The sequence below is a fragment of the Dreissena polymorpha genome, chromosome 2 (genome assembly GCF_020536995.1).
Source record: "Dreissena polymorpha isolate Duluth1 chromosome 2, UMN_Dpol_1.0, whole genome shotgun sequence".
Taxonomy (NCBI): Eukaryota; Metazoa; Mollusca; class Bivalvia; order Myida; family Dreissenidae; genus Dreissena; species Dreissena polymorpha.
Window position 1 is genome coordinate 27,683,753 of NC_068356.1, and position 19,423 is coordinate 27,703,175.

Genomic DNA, 19,423 nt, shown 5'->3' on the forward strand with positions numbered 1-19,423 from the left:
TTATAATAAAATAAAAAAGTCAGTACACAAGTCAAAAGACAGGTTCAATAAACAACAATGCAATATATTTTAAATATGGATACATAATTTTTTTCATTACGTGCAACAGACATATTATATATAGGTTATATCATGTGAAAAGCAAATGTAACATAATTGATAAATGCGGTCTTTACAATTCTCGTCCTTGTTAAGAGACACATGTGTTCAGACAAACATCTGAACACGACAAATACTATGTTGATATTCATAACACATACCACCTCTGAGTATAAATATAAGCAATTATAACAACTAAATAAACAAATATAAACAAGCTAGCGATGTATAATCAAACAGAAAAACAACAAATTTGTATTTACAAATTTACAAATTTTCAAAAGGGGTTTGACATAAAGCCTAACGTGCGCAGCGGAAGTCTTTAACGAATTCCTCTGATTTATGTACAATTTATACAACGTCCAGTTTCTTAATTTGCAAAAGGTTCAATAAATTAAATAATGCATCTATTATTTTAAGTATACACATTCTTAACAACGCCTTCATGAAGAAAGAAAAAACTTCAATTAAATATGTTATACAAACATAATTCTGTATACATAAAAAGACAGCGATTGTTTCTATTTAATGCATTGCGTTCATTTTCACCCTTTAAATTCTGATTTTCTTCTCCATGGAAAACAATTATTGAACGACGAAGAAAATGTAATTATTGTTACTGAAGTGCAAAGATTTATTTCAGCGACGAAGCGTTTTACATAGACGCACCAGGACATGACTCATTATTGTCCATTATTGTGTATTACATTGTACCATTACACTTATATTATTTGTACACCCAAATGTTTTTATTAGTGATTATTATTATTATTATATTTATTATTATTCTTATTATTCTAATTATATACTACTATCAATATTATCATTATTAATAATCTTATTCTTATTTTTCTTCTTCTTATTATTACTAATAGTATTATTATTATTATTACTATCGTTGTAATCAAAATAGTAGTTGCATCTATCTTTTTAAGTAGTTTTTCGAAAGATTTCCAAAACGACGACTAATATTTACATCTCAAACAGTCACTATTATCTATGTAACTTTATACTCTAGGGAAAGACCCCCGATAATGTTGTAGAACTTAAGGTCCAACCGTTTCCATTATATATTGTGTGAATGTAATTCATTTGTAATGGTCAATTTGGAAATAAAATATGTTTAAACAAACATTCATGTAGATGATTTATCATTTCGAACGTGTTCGAGATGGAGCGGACGACGACGAAGAAGAGGACGATGACGAAGAAGAAGAGTTTTTCTTCCTGCCTGGGGAGGAGTGCTCGCTCTCGCTTGGCATATTCAAAACCTTATCAAGGTCATGAAGCGCCGACGAGTCGTGTCCGGAATAGCGCACCACGTGGTTGGTAGCGGGCTTGTTCTGTTCTACGTAATCGATTATTGTGAATTCATCTGCCGCTTTGCGAGAGCCCTGAGTAGATACTGTCGTCACGTGCTCGCGATAACTGGCTCTGTACGGGTAGGAAGTGTCGTCCGCTTGCACGTTTTCAAGATGGAGTTTCTGAAATGCGATTGTTGGACTGTTTTAGCTTATGCACCTTAGAGTTAAACGATATATGTGTTTTTTAAATTTAAACGTTCATAATTTATATTAGTAAATGTATTGAAACCATAACATTTATTAAAGGGATAAATAGCGCTGAATATTTGAGAAAACATAATGTTTGAATTGTTTGCTAAATATAAATACAACCACATACCTCTACATGCAAATCGTCTCCGGTCCTGAAACGAACGACAGTTGTATTAAACAATGGTCAATATGAAAACAAAATTTAGTAACTTAGTATTTTACCACATTATAGAAAATGCCAAGAACTTCAGAATGTGGCGATTTTGTCTTTAACATTCAACGACTTCTGTGCAGATGCATATCTCATTCATAAGGCACAACATATTTTCCCAATTGCTGAATTTCAGATTAGACGTAATGTCAACTGCAGTAAAAACAACAGTATGTTTTGGAATGAAAAATGGTCAGTCTTATTCTAAATTTGTATGAAAACAGATGAGTATTAAACATTATATTGTTCATAAACCAATAAACGCATAACATAATCGCCACAGAGGTCAAGTAGCATACGCACTTTAATAACGAAAAGAAAAACACCGGAAGAGCACCGCATAACGGGTGCCAACGCTCGGCTGCTGGTGCATTGTTTAATAAATGAAAGCTTGTCAGAATTTTTTTTTGAGGTCACAGTGACCTTGACCTTTGACCTAATAAAATATGGGTGAGGCGTGTAGAACTCATCAAGGTGCAGCTACATATGAAGTTTCAAAGTTGTAGGTGGAAGCACTTTGATTTTATAGCCAATGTTCAAAACCTTGACAAATTGTTAAGGTTTTAGCACGACGCGGACGGCGGACGACACGACGAGCTGGCTATGACAATACCTCGGGTTTTCTCCGAAAACGGCCGAGCTAATAAGCACTACTTGTAATTAAACAGCAAACCGTTCAGAACGAAGTCATATTACAAATAAAATAAGTTATTCAACACATTCACTATGATAATACAAGCTTTGTGCTGACGACTAGTTTTGCTTACCTCTCTGCGGAGATGAGAAGCTGATCTATCAATTCTGTTTAGATTATGTGTTTACTAAATGCTGTGTTTAGTTTCCTAGACGCGATTACATTTCTCTTAAATCTATTCGCTGCGATAACTATTAATTTTAGTTTTAACAATGCGATTACCATTGTGCTTAGTTTACTAAATGTGATTGCCATTGTGTCTAGTTTAACAGATGAGATTACCATTGTGTTTAGGTTAACAGATGATATTACCATTGAGTTTAGTTTAACAGATGGGTTACCATTGTGTTTAGTTTAACTGATGAGGTTACCATTGTGTTTAGTTTAACAGATGAGATTACAATTGTGTATAGTTTAATATATAAGATAACCATTGTGTTTAGTTTAACAAATGAGATTACAATCGTGTTTTGTTTAACAGATGAGATTACAATTGTGTTTAGTTTAACATATAAGATTAACATTGTGTTTAGTTTAACAAATGAATTACCATTGTGTTTTGTTTAACAGATAAGATTACCATTGTGTTTTGTTTAACAGATAAGATTACCATTGTGTTTAGTTTAACAGATGAGATTACAATTGTGTTTAGTTTACCAGATGTGATAACAATTGTGTTTAGTTTACTAGATGTAATTACAATTGTGTTTAGTTGACCAGATGTGATTACAGTTGTGTTTAGTTTACTTGATGAGATTGCCATTGTGTATAGTTTACCAGATGTGATTACAATTGTGTTAAGTTTACCAGAGGAGATTACAAATGTGTTCAGTTTACCCGATGTGATTGCCATTGTGCATAGTTTACCAGAGGAGATTACAATTGTGTTTAGTTTACCCGATGTGATTGCCATTGTGTACAGTTTACCAGAGGAGATTACAATTGTGTTTAGTTTACCCGATGTGATTGCCATTGTGTACAGTTTACCAGAGGAGATTACAATTGTGTTTAGTTTACCCGATGTGATTGCCATTGTGTACAGTTTACCAGAGGAGATTACAATTGTGTTTAGTTTACCAGATGCGAGTATCATTGTGTTAAGCGAAGAAGCTGTTTATTATTCTGCTAAGTATACAAGACAGACTTACCAGTCTGCTTAGATTACTATATTTGCATGCAATGCAGCTTAAGTTACTATTTGCATGCAATTCAGCTTAAGTTACTTTTTGCATGCAATTCAGCTTAAGTGACTTTATTATCTTACCAGACTTCTTATGTTACTGTATTCGCTTATCATTCTACTATTATACTATATGTGCTTACCATTCTACAAAGGCTACTTATATGTGCATGCCAGTCCGCTAAGATTGTTAGTTTTGCTTACCATTCTGCCATCCGGACACCTGAAAGAAAGCATGCAGGTACCATAATGAGCCCAGAGATAAACGCGGTACTAGTGGAAGTTGCATAGTATATGAGTCGCGTTCTGAGAAAACTGGGCATAATCACAGGCTAATCAGAGACGACACTTTCCGCTTTTATGACATTTTTCGTTTAAATGAAGTCTCTTCTTAGCAAAAATCCAGTTTAGGCGGAAAGTGTCGTCCGTGATTAGCCTGTGCGGACTACACAGGCTAATCTAGGACGACACTTTACGCACATGCATTATGCCCCGTTTTTTAAGAACACGACTCATATTATATACAATGTATTAGCATTGAGTGGAAAGTATTAGCTAAAGCATACTTTGACCGACATATGTTAGTTATTTAACGAATCCGAAAGGTGATATTTAAATATGAACATATTGCGGTCAAAGAGTGCGTCAAGTATATCATCTCATTATGTTCGAGGCTCGTATCTTCTTTCTACCATTCGTATCGCAATTTGAAAATCATAGATGTCATGTGATATAAGTATTTGTCTTTCAAATGCAGATCTCCGCTAACTATAACATTAATCAGCCTAATATCACATTTATTAAACATCGAAAAAATAACACTTTTAAATATAGTTTAGACTTGTTATACAACGTACGCCACTCAGCGCAGTTTTCTATTATTTTTTTTTAAATAATTCAAATTATGAGCACACAAATTAGTTGCATATAGTAAAGATTAATGAGAGGAATTCCTTTCATCGTATACAACGTTAAACAATGCCTCTTCAAATAAGTTCACTTTATACTCATTAATACAATACGCATTTAATGTCTTTAGTTTTAGTCATAAATTGAAAGAATATAATTTAAGAAGAGATAGCACGGTCCACGTTTCTTGTCTTGTCAGAGATTTAGGTGTGTTTGTTTTCTGACCCAAACTGTCTGGATAGTAGGTAAGTGATTTCAGCTATCAAGTAACTTAGTATTCGTATAGTTTGCACACTATCCAACAAGTAACTGTTCTTTGGAAAGTCGACCTAATAATGGATTAAGCAAAAACAGATCTTCGTAAAGATGAGATATGAGCAGCGTCATGCGAACACTTTCTGGGGTCTTACGAAATATGCATCCGCGCAAGTTGGTAAGGTGCTATCCTATCCGGTTATGCGACCACCAAACCTTGCTTGACTTTAAAGCGGACAGGGTAGGTCCTGACCAGACTGCACAAATGCACAGGCTGATTTGAAGCTTATATTGCCGCATATGGCATTAACACCATTTTCGCATGATTCCGTTACTATCCTCTTTTTTTTATTTTCCAACACCATGATTTACAAGTCAGACAGATATGAAGAAGGCACGACACTTTTCAAAAGGTAGAACATTAAGTATTATTTATATTATAGCATAGAAGCACATGCATACTAATAAGTTTTTAAGGAATGTAATATACGAAGACAAATATTTATTAGCATGTTTTATTAATTACTATGTCATATTATTCTTGTAATGTTGATTACTTAAAATAAGACGTGCAATTAAAAGATCATGACATAGTTAAAATAATGTAGAAACCATACATTAGCTATTAAGAAAAAAGTTAAAGAAAGTTGCTTTTGAAGTTAGAACGAAAGTCACCAACGTACCTGTTTTAACACTCGTTCCTTGATGCGCCTGGTCCGAGGTCTTAAGCTGAATGCGAGTGGGACCATGTCCATACCGGGACTCGTTGGGACCATGTCCATACCGGGACTCGTTGGGACCATGTCCATACCGGGACTCGTAGATCCGTGTCTCACCAATCGTCTGGTCGGGCTTATCAATGGTGTAATATCTACCCTGTGCCTCAGAACTCCCAACCGTGTACACATTAGACTGGCCACCAGAATCGTCATACGTGAAGACATTAGATTGACCACTGTGGATAACCCTTGGAGTATTTTCGCTCTTCGTGTGCCATTCTCTAGTCGACTGAACCGTGTAAGGCCTTGACGAATTCAGCTCTAAGCCTGATTGTTAAAAATGGAAATCGATGTTTTATAAATCAAAATTCAATAGAACTGATTTATTTAAATTCATAAGAACGCATGTTACTCCTTGCAAAAAAAAACTGTTTAAATAAAAATTGCTATAAATCAAATGTTTCTCACCCAATTCTCCTCCAAGCCTATGAATGGTTTGATTCGCGGAAGGTACGAATTGCACGTGATAAACGTTGCCCTTAGAGGTGATCGGTTTAGGAGGCGCGGGTGCCGGCGTCCGTCGCACCTCGATCACGTTCCTCTGCGTCTGCGGCCGGGGAAGAGTCTGAGTGACCGGACGCTCTTCGTAGAACGTACGCACGGGCGGCAGGAGATACTTCTTGGAGAATGGCTGCTTGATTGCCATGTAGTGAGACTTTGTGAAGTATAGCGGCTGCCGTACTTGTGTCGAGGACTGGCGGTTAACAGCCGGAGCAGATTTTGATCGCTATGAGAGCATAAATACATGCATACTTACATCTCAGTTGTGTTTTTAAAGGTTACATATTAATAACATAAGGTCTAAAACAGCCTCGTGGCACGATTTCCTAAGTTAGAGAACTGCACAGTTTAACCCACGCAAGCGCTCGTGTAAACATTCAATTAAAAACTGTACTGGAAATATATATCCTGATTACTATCCACGATAATATTAGTATTTAGTATTAATTATTATTGTCTTTATATTAATTCTAATTGTTTACATACTTGTTAATTTTAAATAAAACAGAATACTATCAGTCCTGTTGGCAGTAACCCAATGTTCTCACTTAAGTAGCCAATAGTCCGTGTATTAAGCTGATAAGATATGGATCACCACAGAAGGTTACTCATTCACAGTGAAGACTACCACTGCTTTGAAGACGGGGGGGGGGGGGGGGGGGGCAAATATAAAATGAATTTATCTCAGCGATTCATAATTATTGTACGTACCATCATAACATAATTTCCGTCGTATTTTCCATCCGTATGCACAAGTGTTCTGTGCAGTGAGCGACCGCGCTCATAACCCGTGGACACGCGTGCCGGTAAAGTGTAGCGTGTGTTTGTAGTGTTGGCACGTGGTCTCAGAACGTAACGTACCGGCTTGATGGGCAGGGAACCATTCATGGTGATATTGCCACTGGGGTGGGACACCCGCCAGTCTAAAGAGTAGAATACGGTTAAGAACACAAACATGAGTTAAAAGATGTGTTATCGATCTAAATAAAAACATGCTCATATCTTTACTAAATCTCGAAAGTTGACCCATATCGATCTTTTGTAAAACGGTGTTAATTTAATACTTCATGGACAATATTAAGTAGTCTGCGACGTTCTTTAATGTCTACAATTTGAATAAAAGACACCAAGTACTTGTTCTAGTCCCAAGAAATGGACTCGAGAGCGTTTCAAATCAGCCTTAGGCTTTCTATGCAATCGAGCTTGAATAAATAACTATAAACTATAATTTTAATGAACTTTAAATGTGAAATAGTAAACAACTAAAAAACAAAAACAAGGTGCATATAGTGAACATGAACCCCAATTTTATTTTTACGGCAGAAAATCGTATTACCATCAACTTTATTAATTTAAAACAAGAGAACAATAGTCTAAACATTACAGTACTCTACGTTCAACACCATCAAATAAAACATAAAAATAATGCAAAATATGAATTTGTAAGAAGTATTGATGTTTATGAATATGCATGACGAAGCATTGAAAGTGTATACTACATGAGCGGCCAGTTTCTTTATACGTAAACTCTTCTAAAGCATTTCCAGAATAAAAGATATGGCACAAGACATGCAAACTTACAGCTCACATATTTTATGAACGTGCGTTTATTTCAAGCCCGGATGCCTTTGAGACGTTGTAAATATTTCGTTAAGCACACATTATTTTCACGGATGGTTAAATATTATGTTTACAATTAATACCTTTATACTTCTGCGTTTGTCCAACAACCATGTCGTCGGTTGTCGTTTGATCTGCAGTTTCTAGATCGTTCTTTAGCTTTTGAACAGGTGCGACAGATAACTCTGCAGTCCTGGGAGTGGAGCGCTCTGTTAGGTTAATCCCCTTTGCGGACAAGTGACTGCCTTTGGTTGTATTTTGAGCACTTAAGTCCCGTGTTTGCTGGTCGTTAAGAAACCTTGAAATCTTGTACAGCGTCTCGTTTTTTCGTCTGTTATCTTTTTGTCTCTGGTGTCTACGAAAGAATAAATAAATACAAATACTTAACAATAATTACATAGGTATGATGATGATGGTAGTGATGATGATAGTAGTGGGATGATGATGATGATGATGATGATGATGATGATGATGATGATGATGATGATGATGATGATGATGATGGTGATGGCGGCGACGACGACGATGATGATGATGGTAATAATAATATAAATAATATAAATATAATAATAATAAATAGTAAAATTAACGATAATAATACTAGAAGTAGTGAAGAATAAATTATGATAAAAATCAAACATTTAGAAATTAAATCGTCGTCGTTATCATCATGATCATCATTACCATCATTATCATCAACGACACCAGCAAAACGACGATCAACCTCATTATTATCACCATCCCTTTCAATAACATCATAGCCATCATCATCACAATCATTAACCTCATCAGTGTCTTAATTTACATAGTCACAATTTTGAGATATTAACGAGGTACATTTTGATAAATAATAAAAAAGAGTACCTTATTACGATGGAAACATGTTAATGCAATATAACCACTCAATGTCTCAATTATGTCTGGGTATTGAATAACAACACAACCATTCACTCAGTGGGCGTGAAATATAAACTTTTTATCAACGCATGATGGCACCTTACGTATGCGACGTACCCTATCATATAATACACTGGGATAGTCTACATTTGGTGATATGCACGCCTCATTTAGGGTGTAGTAAAAATTGCATCAAGCTCAATAAGCCCATCGAATATTGCTTAAAACCAATTCATTCCGTCATTCGTCATGCCCAAGTGGTGCTCAGTGATTTGTGAAAACGTTTTTATAACTATTACGATTCGTATTTAGGTTCTTAATTTAAATGCAGCCAATGGTTCTATTATTTTCTAAATATAATATGCCTTTAAAAAATAATCAAGCGCTTGTAACCAGATTTTTCCATAGAATAAACACCATTGCGCTTTACACCCTTGCATATACAATTAGGTATTTAGAATGATGCGATTTTTGTTACACTTTTAGTAAGGATATTTTCGTGAATGTTTAATTAATATGAAGCATAAAAAAGCTATTTAAAAATATGTACCCTACTACAATCTTCGACCGTTGTCTGTGTTAGCCCTTTTCTCTTTATATAAATTAATATTGTAAAAAAGAAATGGCCAACGTGTATGTAGTATGAACAGTATGCCTTTCTTTGCTCCCATTGTACGAACACAGTTGTATCAAAAATCCTATGTTTGATTAGCTACGGACTGATATTTTGTATAATAGCTTGAATCATTACTTATGCCAAGTCATTGGTACGCCTTTTTGCCACAAACCCTTTTTTGCTTTTGGCGTGTAGTTGTTGATGCATACAATTACAGTGCTAAATATGATCAAAACTAAAATAACTCGTATTTATTGGTGGGTTGAATTCAACAAAGAAAGAATTTGCGGCAGCGCCAATGTTTTCAATTTTCCGTTGTTATTTTTTTATATGTGTTTGATATAATGGCAACAAGCATGGGTAAGATATGCTTCGCACGTATCATTTTAAACTTTGTATATTAATGTTCAAATACATCAAAAACCATTGTCTTATACAGATTCTCATGAATCAGTCACTTCAATTTTGTTGAAAACTAAAGTACGAACGCTCCTTGGTTGGAATTCGAACCCGGCTAATATATCCACGAGCGACTACACTATTGCGCTTTAGGCATCTTGTTAGTGAAAGCCGTATCCATGGTGATACGTACCGCATATACCAGCAAAGGCCGGCTAAAAGTAGGAGGGTACCGAGGAAAGCAAGCACGCACGCAAGGGTGATAACCGCTTCCTGGGAGACGGCGGATGGCTTCTCGGCGCTGACTGGCTCTGAAATGTACATAAACAGTATCATATTTTTTCTATCAATACGCTTTTATGGAAGTGTTTAGAAACCACGGTTATGAATTGCCAGTCGATAGTTCGTGTGAAATTTTTAACCGATACCTGCCCTACAAACATTGGTTGTACCGTTTCCGTTTTACAATATAGTGCAAATTTACTAGTGTATGCTTTCAAGTGGAATATAACATGTCATAAATAATTCTTAATTCTGAATGAAAAAAGCAGAAACATCGCAAAAAGTTACATCACATTTACATAGGTTTAGCAGTGTAGCCACTCGAGATTTTTATATACTCAGTAACCGCTCGTGAAACAAAAACCGATTATCTACACCGAAGTTGACAAATATTCTCAATAGATATGTTCCAGTTTTGTCATTACTAATCTACACGTGAACATGTTTATAAAATTACTCAAAGCCTAACTAGTTTATAACATCATTACGTCCATGTAGGATAATTCTTATTTCTTTTTTGAACATGCAATTTAGTAAGTTCGGAAGTAAAGCTAATTAACGGTGGAAAGCAATATTCTGCACAGCTAGACACAAGTAAACCGGGACTTCGAACGAATAACTCTTGACAATATGTTCTTTAGTGCTGCCTATTGACTAACTTAATGGACGAGAACAAGATGTTTGCTTCAAGCGCAGTTCATGACCCGGGTCATTCACACCTTCAGCCGGCCGGGAGCAGCCTTGACCGCACAGGTATCACGACAATACGATATGACCCACGAACGCTACTGCGAGTCTATGATTTCGAAATCTCTGTTATAAAGACACTGTTAATGGGTATTGCGGATAAAAGTATTTTAATGTGAGAGAACTTAAACGCGGATGACATTTTAAAATTACGACAGGCTTTTAACAATTACAGCAATCGATTAATTTATATTTACCAATACTAGTTATGAAAACAACTGCATTTAAATAGCCAAAAGTTTGCAGCTTTTAAATACATGTAATTAAAAAAATTCTCAAGGCATGAATAAAAAAGAAAAATAAACGGAATGTTATCCAACGTATCTCTTACTTTTTCGGCTAACAGTTTGACAATTTCACATATATGCATATGTTAGTGTTTTGGAAACCTTCACGCAATAAAGTCATTTTACGTTACTCGCAATTGATATTTTCAAATTTGCCTTTCTGAATGCTTCACACATATATTTTTTTTTAGTTTGTAACATTCAACCAGATGTGTTATGTCTTGCTAATTTTTGCTATAATACATTACATACGATATGTTTCAAGTCCTCTTTATTCAAACTTAAACGAATGCAATTGGCTTTATTTATGCTCGACGGCTTTATTAAAACATTTGCTTGTGAAACTAATTTAGTTTGAAACTCAAACAAAACCAACGCACCGAATCGGCGTTTTGCTATCCAAAATATTGTGAATAAACTAAATAAAAACCCTATGTGTGAACAAGATGTCCATGAAACATGAAAACTTTAACATCTTAATATTATATCCCGAGGAAATTGAACATGCTTGGGTGAACTAGGCGTCATCAAAGCAAGGTGTATCAAACCCGATAAAATCGGAATGTGTTTGCTATTACAAATTATGAATCATTATCAAACAATAAGTTTGTCCCATACCATTGTTGTTCATTCTATATTGTTCGTGCAAGCCAGCGCGAATGCAAGAGAATTTATGGAGTTCTTAAATAAACAACACCCACCAATGTAACATTTTACAAGCTAACACAATAAAGTAGTGAGTGTGCCGTGAATTATTTTGCTTTTTTAACTGAAAATAAGGTTTTAACTGTGATTTTGTTTTGAAATGTATGCATATTTTAATCTTTACTGTGATACTTTAATTTTTATTTTTTCATTTCTACATTTATTGTAAATTGAAAAATAAAATGCAAAGAAATAATAATATGTATTACTTATTCATAAATTATCCATACTATTTTATCTTGAAACAAAACACACACGAACATGTAGGTTTTCTAATCGATACCAAAGCAAATCATGTCTGCAATAAATCAGAGAGTACATAGGTTCTACTTTAGCAGCATGGTCAAGTTTTTGGAGAAATTATTAGGCAACGCTATATACGTTTAACGCTTCTCAACCTATGACAGCAGTAACGTCACATCTTTTTAATATAATGGATAGGGTGTTCGCTTTAAAGTTTAAAGTTTAATTTAATTGTCGGCACTACTTCAGTACCATAGTTATAGAATTGGCATGCTACCAATACTATTTTCGGCATATGTTGTCGCGTGAAAATGAGGGAATAGCTATTAAAAAATATGGGAAGAAAGCAAATCGGTGTAACGTCATCATTCAATATCATCATATATAACATTTGCAATACGTTTGACTTAGTAATAAGACACGCTGTGCATAGTGTGCCTGTTTCCCACGAATCAGTCAGAGAGCCCATGTCATTTATAGATACTGTCCAATCATAATACAGAAGCAATGTTTTAGACATAGTAATAGTATACCCTGTAGTAAGATACGCTGTGCATCATGTGTCTTACTCCCAAGGCTGAGTCAGCGAGGCCTTAAGATACTGTCAGTACAGATGTATCAAATAGCAATGATGCCAGCTGTGAAGGACTGAATGATACTCAATGTGGACAGGATTAGAGCTCCGGTCAGTGCCAGGGTCGCCTTTGTGCAAGTTCTGGCATGTGAAGACGGATTTTATACATATGCTTCATTCACTTCATTTTATGCCAACTTGTTACAGCTTAAAGCTATATTATTTAATGGGTAAACAGGCCATACATTAATCATGCTCCAAGTAAGGCAACACCAGGTGAGCATTCTTAAATATCAACATTACGTCGCACAGTACCTGTCAGTCCTGCAATGTTAAGTAAACACCTTATATCATCCATGATTGACAAGGTCACGATACGGAACAAGCGATTTGTAATTGCCATTGAGCTGTTTTATTAGACATGGCTCTTGCATGTGAAACTCCTCAACAATCTTTTTACTTCAGCACAGTGTTTGTTTGAAAAACACACAATCGCGCTTAAAAAAGTTATACTCTGAAAAAGGGTTTGAACCGCAACTGTGAACTTGAGCAAAACGACAAGACCATTCGCGTGACATGCTATCGCACAATAGTATGCCACTTCTCTCAGTAATTTGTAAAATTTTACCATGCTGGACTACGTAATCTATGCGTATTACAAAGGGTTAGCGGACTTATTCCAATGTCTGACCTTATACTGTGGTGTTGACCATTGACCTAGTGACACGATTCTTGCGTGCCGAACTCCATCTCCATCTCACAATCATAGTCATTTTGACGTAAGAAAAGTTATTTTTACATTTCTGAGCACAGAGCATTAAGGGTTGACTGATGTTTGGCCTTTGAACATAAATTGTGATTTTAATTATGGACCTTGGGGCCCAGTATTTGCCTTCTGCACTCATTCTCTTCGTGGTGCATTTTTTAACTGCGTAATAATTAGGATCTTGACTTAAAAGGTCTTGCAAAGTCCCAGCCAATCATGCTTATCACATTTTCTAGGTCTTATTTTAGCGACCAATGCTGTAAAAAAAACACATGCCCAATCTCAACTTTTACATCGGACCTTGAAACTGGATTTGAAAATGAGATTATACTCAGAACTGTAACCATGCCAGCTTGGCAGTAATATGCTCTGACCTGTGATGATTTTTTTTACTTGACATTGAACACTGAACTGTAACCATGACTGCTGGACCAAGAAAAGCTCTGTTCTAGTGATTATTTCTTATATATACCGAAAGAGATATAATCAAAATTCATTTGGAAACGTAAGGACCTCCATAAGTTGATCCGTTTCATCATGGGTTGTGATTGTATGTTTCCGTATATTTGAGGATGAAATAACTCTTAGCTAAAACGCACTTTCTTGTCCGAATGTTAAACAAACTTGTAATATGATGAACAAGTAATAAAACTCACATACCCTGTATAATGTTCCATATATTTAAACAAACCACAAGTACTTATCGCAATCACGGAAGAAGCATGGGCTCTTGTGTTCATGCATCTCAAACAGTGGCGGCGCTCGTGCTTAACGGCCATATTACTATGCAAGTTGCACACATATATGCTCTGATCTAGTGATGATTTGGTTATCTTATATATAAGGCAGTGGGCATTACATAGTATAAATGACTTTGGAAAAACTTCGTTCTTTTGTGTGATAGCCCATCTCATAATTCTTACGAATCGGTCAAATTACATATGAACCGATTGATAAAGTCATATTTCGAACAGTTTCACGGATAAAATTAATGAATTTTATCTCGTGACCATTCATTGTGACCTTGAAATTTGCATACGAGATCTGGGTCTTGCACGAGGAAATCCCTACTTGATTATCACTACCGCAAAGTAATTTACACCAATGGTGAACAAGCGTGTTGTCCTGACCAAGTGATTAGGATGAAGTGATTTTGTTGAACTTTTACTCTGAATCGTGAATTTGGCATAAGAGCATGAGTCATACGGGCGAAACGTTGTTTGTTTTTGGAGCTTAATCCATGCATTAACAAGACATGTACTGAAAAAAGCTTGATATACTATGTCTTTTAAGCCTAACAAACCTTCGAAGTATCAAATTAAGGCACAGTGGAACACCTACGCATACAGCGACTGTGAACAAACCTGCAGAAAATAGTGAAGGCCTTTTTAAATGTTTCAAAGATTACTTAGCGATATTATATATTGCTCAGTTTAAACAATCCGTTCTTTCACATAAGTGTGCATACATGTTACATGTTAAATTATAAGTTTCCGTTTAAAACTATGAATTAGCTGCACACATGTTGGATAACGAACACAGAGGTAATCTCCCTGTTTCATTGGTCTATTGTAAAATTACTGAGCTTCAATGGGGAATCGAACCCACGACCTTCAAAGTGGTAGTCAGACACTCTAACCGCGTCGCTGAAAAGCTAGCTCAACAGCAAGGCTGTTGGAAGTGACCTTAAATCACTACACTCCTCCCCCTCTTAATGTTACAAGGCCAGACATGCCCGCTACAGCATGTCATATGACACTATTTGCTATATTATATTGTCGACCGCTTCACAAACGGCTCTTTGAAGCCATTGGAAATGTTTCAAGGCCAGGCATGCCTGCTACAGCATGTCATATGACACTTTCGCTATATTATAGTGTCGACCGTTTCACAAGCGGCTCCTTGAAGCCATTAGAAAGCTCACACCCACGTTCTGAATCACAGTTCGTGTTTGCCTCGTCGCCATTATTGTAAAAATACGGAGCTTCGATGGGGGATCGAACCCACGACCTTCAGAGTGGTAGTCAGACAATCTAACCGCGTCGCTGAAAAGCTAGCTCAACAGCAAGGCTGTTGGAAGTGACCTTAAATCACTACAGGTCGTCATGGAGACTCGCCACGTCGTTATCACAATGATACGGATCTTCTTCTATTGTTAGATGCATACATACTTTTCTTTTATGAAAATAACATATTTGCCCAACAATTTAATTTCTTGGCATATAACTATGGCTCAATTGTTCATTTTCGGCTCAGGTACTTTTTAACATTAAACCTAGTACTTTTAAGTATACTAGTACCCGGTGCACGGACATGCACTAAAATATTCCCCGGACGATGGCTGGTGCCTTTTAGCGTTTTGTCCATACCCGGGGTACACTGTAGTATACTTAAAGTGTGTCCTGGCTAAATTTAAGATGTACCTGAGCCGTCCTCGACCAATTGAGCGTAACTATGGTTATAAGATTACATCAACTGGAACATACATTTGACTTTGAAATTGTCTGTACATCTGGTAACTTCAACGAGATCACGAATATGCAAACGTTGAATAGAAATCTAAGTCACTTATTATTACTACAACACTAACTGATTATGCAATGTCTCATTTTACGCGGTTATCACGGAGAAGAAAACTGGATTACTTACATCTGCTAGTGTTTTCCCAGTTTAGTAATCCAGCACTTTGTAATTCATATAAAAGGTCATACGTGTCAGTTCCATCTCATTCCACAATCGACAACATCGATACGGAACATCTACTGTAGACAATCAATGAATCCTTCCACAACGAGGTTCGATACGCATCAATACACTTATCCTTCGGGAGGTGACACTCAATCCCGAATGCAATAAACCTGTATACAGATTCTCAACACTATACTACCTAGGTGCTTTTACACATGGCAAAGAAATCCGCTTAAATGTATATCCCGCGTGAGAAAGGATAATACTATTTATTGTTAGACCATAACCCAAATGCTAACATTTTTAACCGGTTTGAACTTAGTATGAACTATCAAAGAACTGTTACGTTTTTTTAATTATTAATGGCTAGAGGGCATTTACATTATTTATTCGCCGATGTTTCGTCATTATTTATTTATCGTTTTAAATCCGATACTACACAATACGAAGTAAAAGTGTTTTATTTAAATGCGGTTGGACATCATTCAAAACGAACGAACAGCCCTCTTTGTTGGTAGTGTTATGTGTTTGATGTAATGTTGAAATTAAATTGATCTTAATATGAAGGTATTCATTTCAGACCGTTTGAAGCAATACCATTAAGAATCCATATCCGATGTGTAAATATTGATATAGACCCTGCTGGCGTAAATACAGAAGAACAATTCGAATGTATACACATACGAACAATTTAGCCGAAAATTACATAAATACAATATTCTGATGTTAATGTATACTAATACTTGTGATGTTCACACATTTCTTGTCTGTCCCATCTCCATGCACATATATAGATTGAACATATTTTAATAACTAATAATACAACGATTAAAGCGACAAGTTAACCCATTTATGCCTAGCGTCTAGAAAAAAAGGCCTTGGCAAACAGAGTATTCAGATGAGACGCCGCATGATGCGGCGTCTCATCAGGATCTGCGCTGTTTGCTTAAAGGAATTTCTATAATAAATATTCTAAATATAGAAATAATTATACTTGAAATCCCTAATTTTTTAAATAAATTGATCCAATTTTGAACGATGGGAGAGTCCACTAGGCATAAAGGGGTTAAATTTCAACACACAACATACTTTACTTACTCTCAAAGCATATGGAGTATATAACTGATCGATTTGTTATATAACATATACGTTTATTGTGATCAAATTCATTATACTGTTGTCAACCAGATTTAACGTTTTTAGCACATGTAACATGACATTGATCGCTGTATGGCTTTGAAATTATCATGGAATTTAGCAGTATCATACATTTACGCGTCGCTCTGTGAAAACAGGACTGCATGCATATGTGTGGAAAGTGTCGTCTCAGATTAGCATGTTCAGTTCGCATAGGCTAATACGGGGTTACAGCTTCCGCTTGCATGGACTTTTTCGTTTAAAAAAGTATCTTCTAATCTTAAACCCAGTCTATGCGGAAAGTGTCGTCCCTGATTAGCCTAGCGGACAGCACACGATACGCTGGAATGACCCTATACGCATATTTTACACATAGACTGCTCCGCTTTTCTGATTTGCTAAAGTATTAAGGATTTGAAAAGAAGTGATCTGTTTTTTAATCAATTATGTAATTTTATTTACCACTGAAATAGAAACAAATAACGATTTGCCCTTTAGTCTCTAGTTCATCACACAGGAGGGAATCCCGTATATTTTTTTGTATATATGCTATAATAGAAACAAGAAGTGCAACTTCATTTGCCCAACAACTACACCATCTTTACTGTTAACCATGTAACTTTGGTTATTATTATAGCATATATAAAAAAAATATAAACAAGAAATATCTTTAAAAAAGATATACGGCGTTGATTGTGGTTGGAGTTTATGGAAGGTAAAGATTTAAATGAATGAGATCAAGGATAGCTAATATCTTTTTCTGTGCAGTTTTTAGCTGCATCAAACGCAGTACGGGATGTTACGCGGAGTTTTCGCGGCTTATTTTACATTATTACATATTGCTGGTCATAAACCTATAGATACAAAAAAGAAAACCAAAGTCAACCGGCCACACGCGAAGTCTCCGTACATATTTTAAATATGTATACGCGCGTTCTTCGAACAAACCTGTTTGAGTGGTTTATCGGGAATTGCTACGTGTATTTGATTCGATTATTAACAGTATCGAGAATCATCGCGCTCATACTTAATACATTAGTCAATATGCTGCAATAATACATTAGTAAATATGATGGAATAATACTTGTTAATTAATTAAAAATAATATTTATCATGGTATTGTTGAAAACACATTAAGAATCTATTATTGACATGCCATAAAATAATATCGCTGGATATCTTCATCTTACATCTTTCTGGTGGTAAAGAAAATTCCGGTTCACCTAGTTCACGCTATAGCGTCTTTATTATATAACTATTATATAACTGACCGCGAACTCCGAACAGCACAGAAGGTCTGACCTGTATATAAACTCTGACATTCAAACACACTAACCGCGAACTGACCCCTTATACCTCGCGGGTTGAAATGCAACACATTAAAGTGAGGCATCGCTTCCACTGCTCTTTATACTTTTACATATAACATGTTGACAGGAATATGGAAGTCAGTACTAAATATGAGAACATAGCCTTTAAGTACACAACGTTCTCGCGCTGAAAATCCTCTGAAAATAAAAGATGTACGCACAAACTGTATTGATGTCGAGATTGAGTGTAAAACTGTTCTATCTATAAAGCCTTTTTATTAGAGATAAAACTGTTTCATGCTGAACACGCAGTAAAACAGTGTTACAAAGACGCGGACATGTTTCCAATGTTCTAGTGGTATTATCAAATCAGCCAATGCAGTCAATGAAGTGTATTCATCTGTACTTGGCCGCGGGAAGTTTTATTTGAATTCTATTAGACGCTAACAAAGGTCAGGCTAAGGTGAAAAGCTGGCGTATGCAGCTGACGCCGAAAAAATACGGGATTCCCTCCTGTGGTTCATCATATGGGTCAAATCGCTACAGCTCCATAAATTAAAAAGAATAATCACGTTTAACGCGCCTTTTCATTACAATTTGCGGAAAATAACAATTAAGATGTAGAACAATTATAGACAAATCTTACCAGCTAAATGTTATCCCACACGAGGTGTTTCGCACCCGACTGGAGGGCACTATAGTGACATTTTACTGCCTAATCATCAGTGGTTTTCCACCGAAACCAAACAGTTACGCTCTACTGCGCGAGTGAAACGAATTCAATAGTTCTGTGGTACGAAGGTGGCGGCGCACTTGTTGCACATGATATTAAAGTGGGTATATACGATTTTTAATATGTGTTTAATTGTAATATATTGATAAAATATGTTACAATAACACAAAATAGGCAAGAAAAATTATACATTAAAGCCGAATTTCATAAAATGCAGCAAAGACAAATTAGCGCC

At 35.8% G+C, this 19,423-nt stretch overlaps 1 protein-coding gene across 3 annotated transcripts; it reads right to left on the reverse strand.

Moving 5' to 3' along the window:
* Positions 1-43: 43 nt before the first annotated feature.
* LOC127866354 (uncharacterized) lies at positions 44-19,120 on the reverse strand. 3 transcript variants are annotated; one of them, XM_052406831.1, is made up of 10 exons: positions 15,970-16,166; positions 9,910-10,027; positions 7,888-8,159; positions 6,896-7,107; positions 6,092-6,410; positions 5,699-5,950; positions 5,588-5,644; positions 3,945-3,963; positions 1,783-1,807; positions 44-1,583 (listed from the first exon to the last, which is right to left on the reverse strand). In XM_052406831.1, the coding sequence occupies exons 2-10, from the start codon at positions 9,912-9,914 to the stop codon at positions 1,251-1,253; spliced, it is 1,494 nt and encodes a 497-aa protein (XP_052262791.1). In that variant the 5' UTR covers positions 9,915-10,027; positions 15,970-16,166; the 3' UTR covers positions 44-1,250. The 3 variants fall into 3 exon arrangements, with proteins under 3 accessions (XP_052262791.1, XP_052262790.1, XP_052262789.1); XM_052406830.1 differs by lacking the exon at positions 15,970-16,166 and adding an exon at positions 19,102-19,120 and having other exon boundaries at positions 5,588-5,950; XM_052406829.1 differs by having other exon boundaries at positions 5,588-5,950; positions 15,970-16,165.
* Positions 19,121-19,423: the final 303 nt, after the last annotated feature.

Bases quoted from the DNA above. Each gene is read 5' to 3' on its own strand.
- LOC127866354 (XM_052406830.1), bottom strand. The intron at 7,108-7,887 runs GTATTAATTGTA...TCTACTCTTTAG, and splicing joins ACAAACGCAGAAGTATAAAG to ACTGGCGGGTGTCCCACCCC. The intron at 6,411-6,895 runs GTACGTACAATA...ATGCTCTCATAG, and splicing joins ACGGAAATTATGTTATGATG to CGATCAAAATCTGCTCCGGC.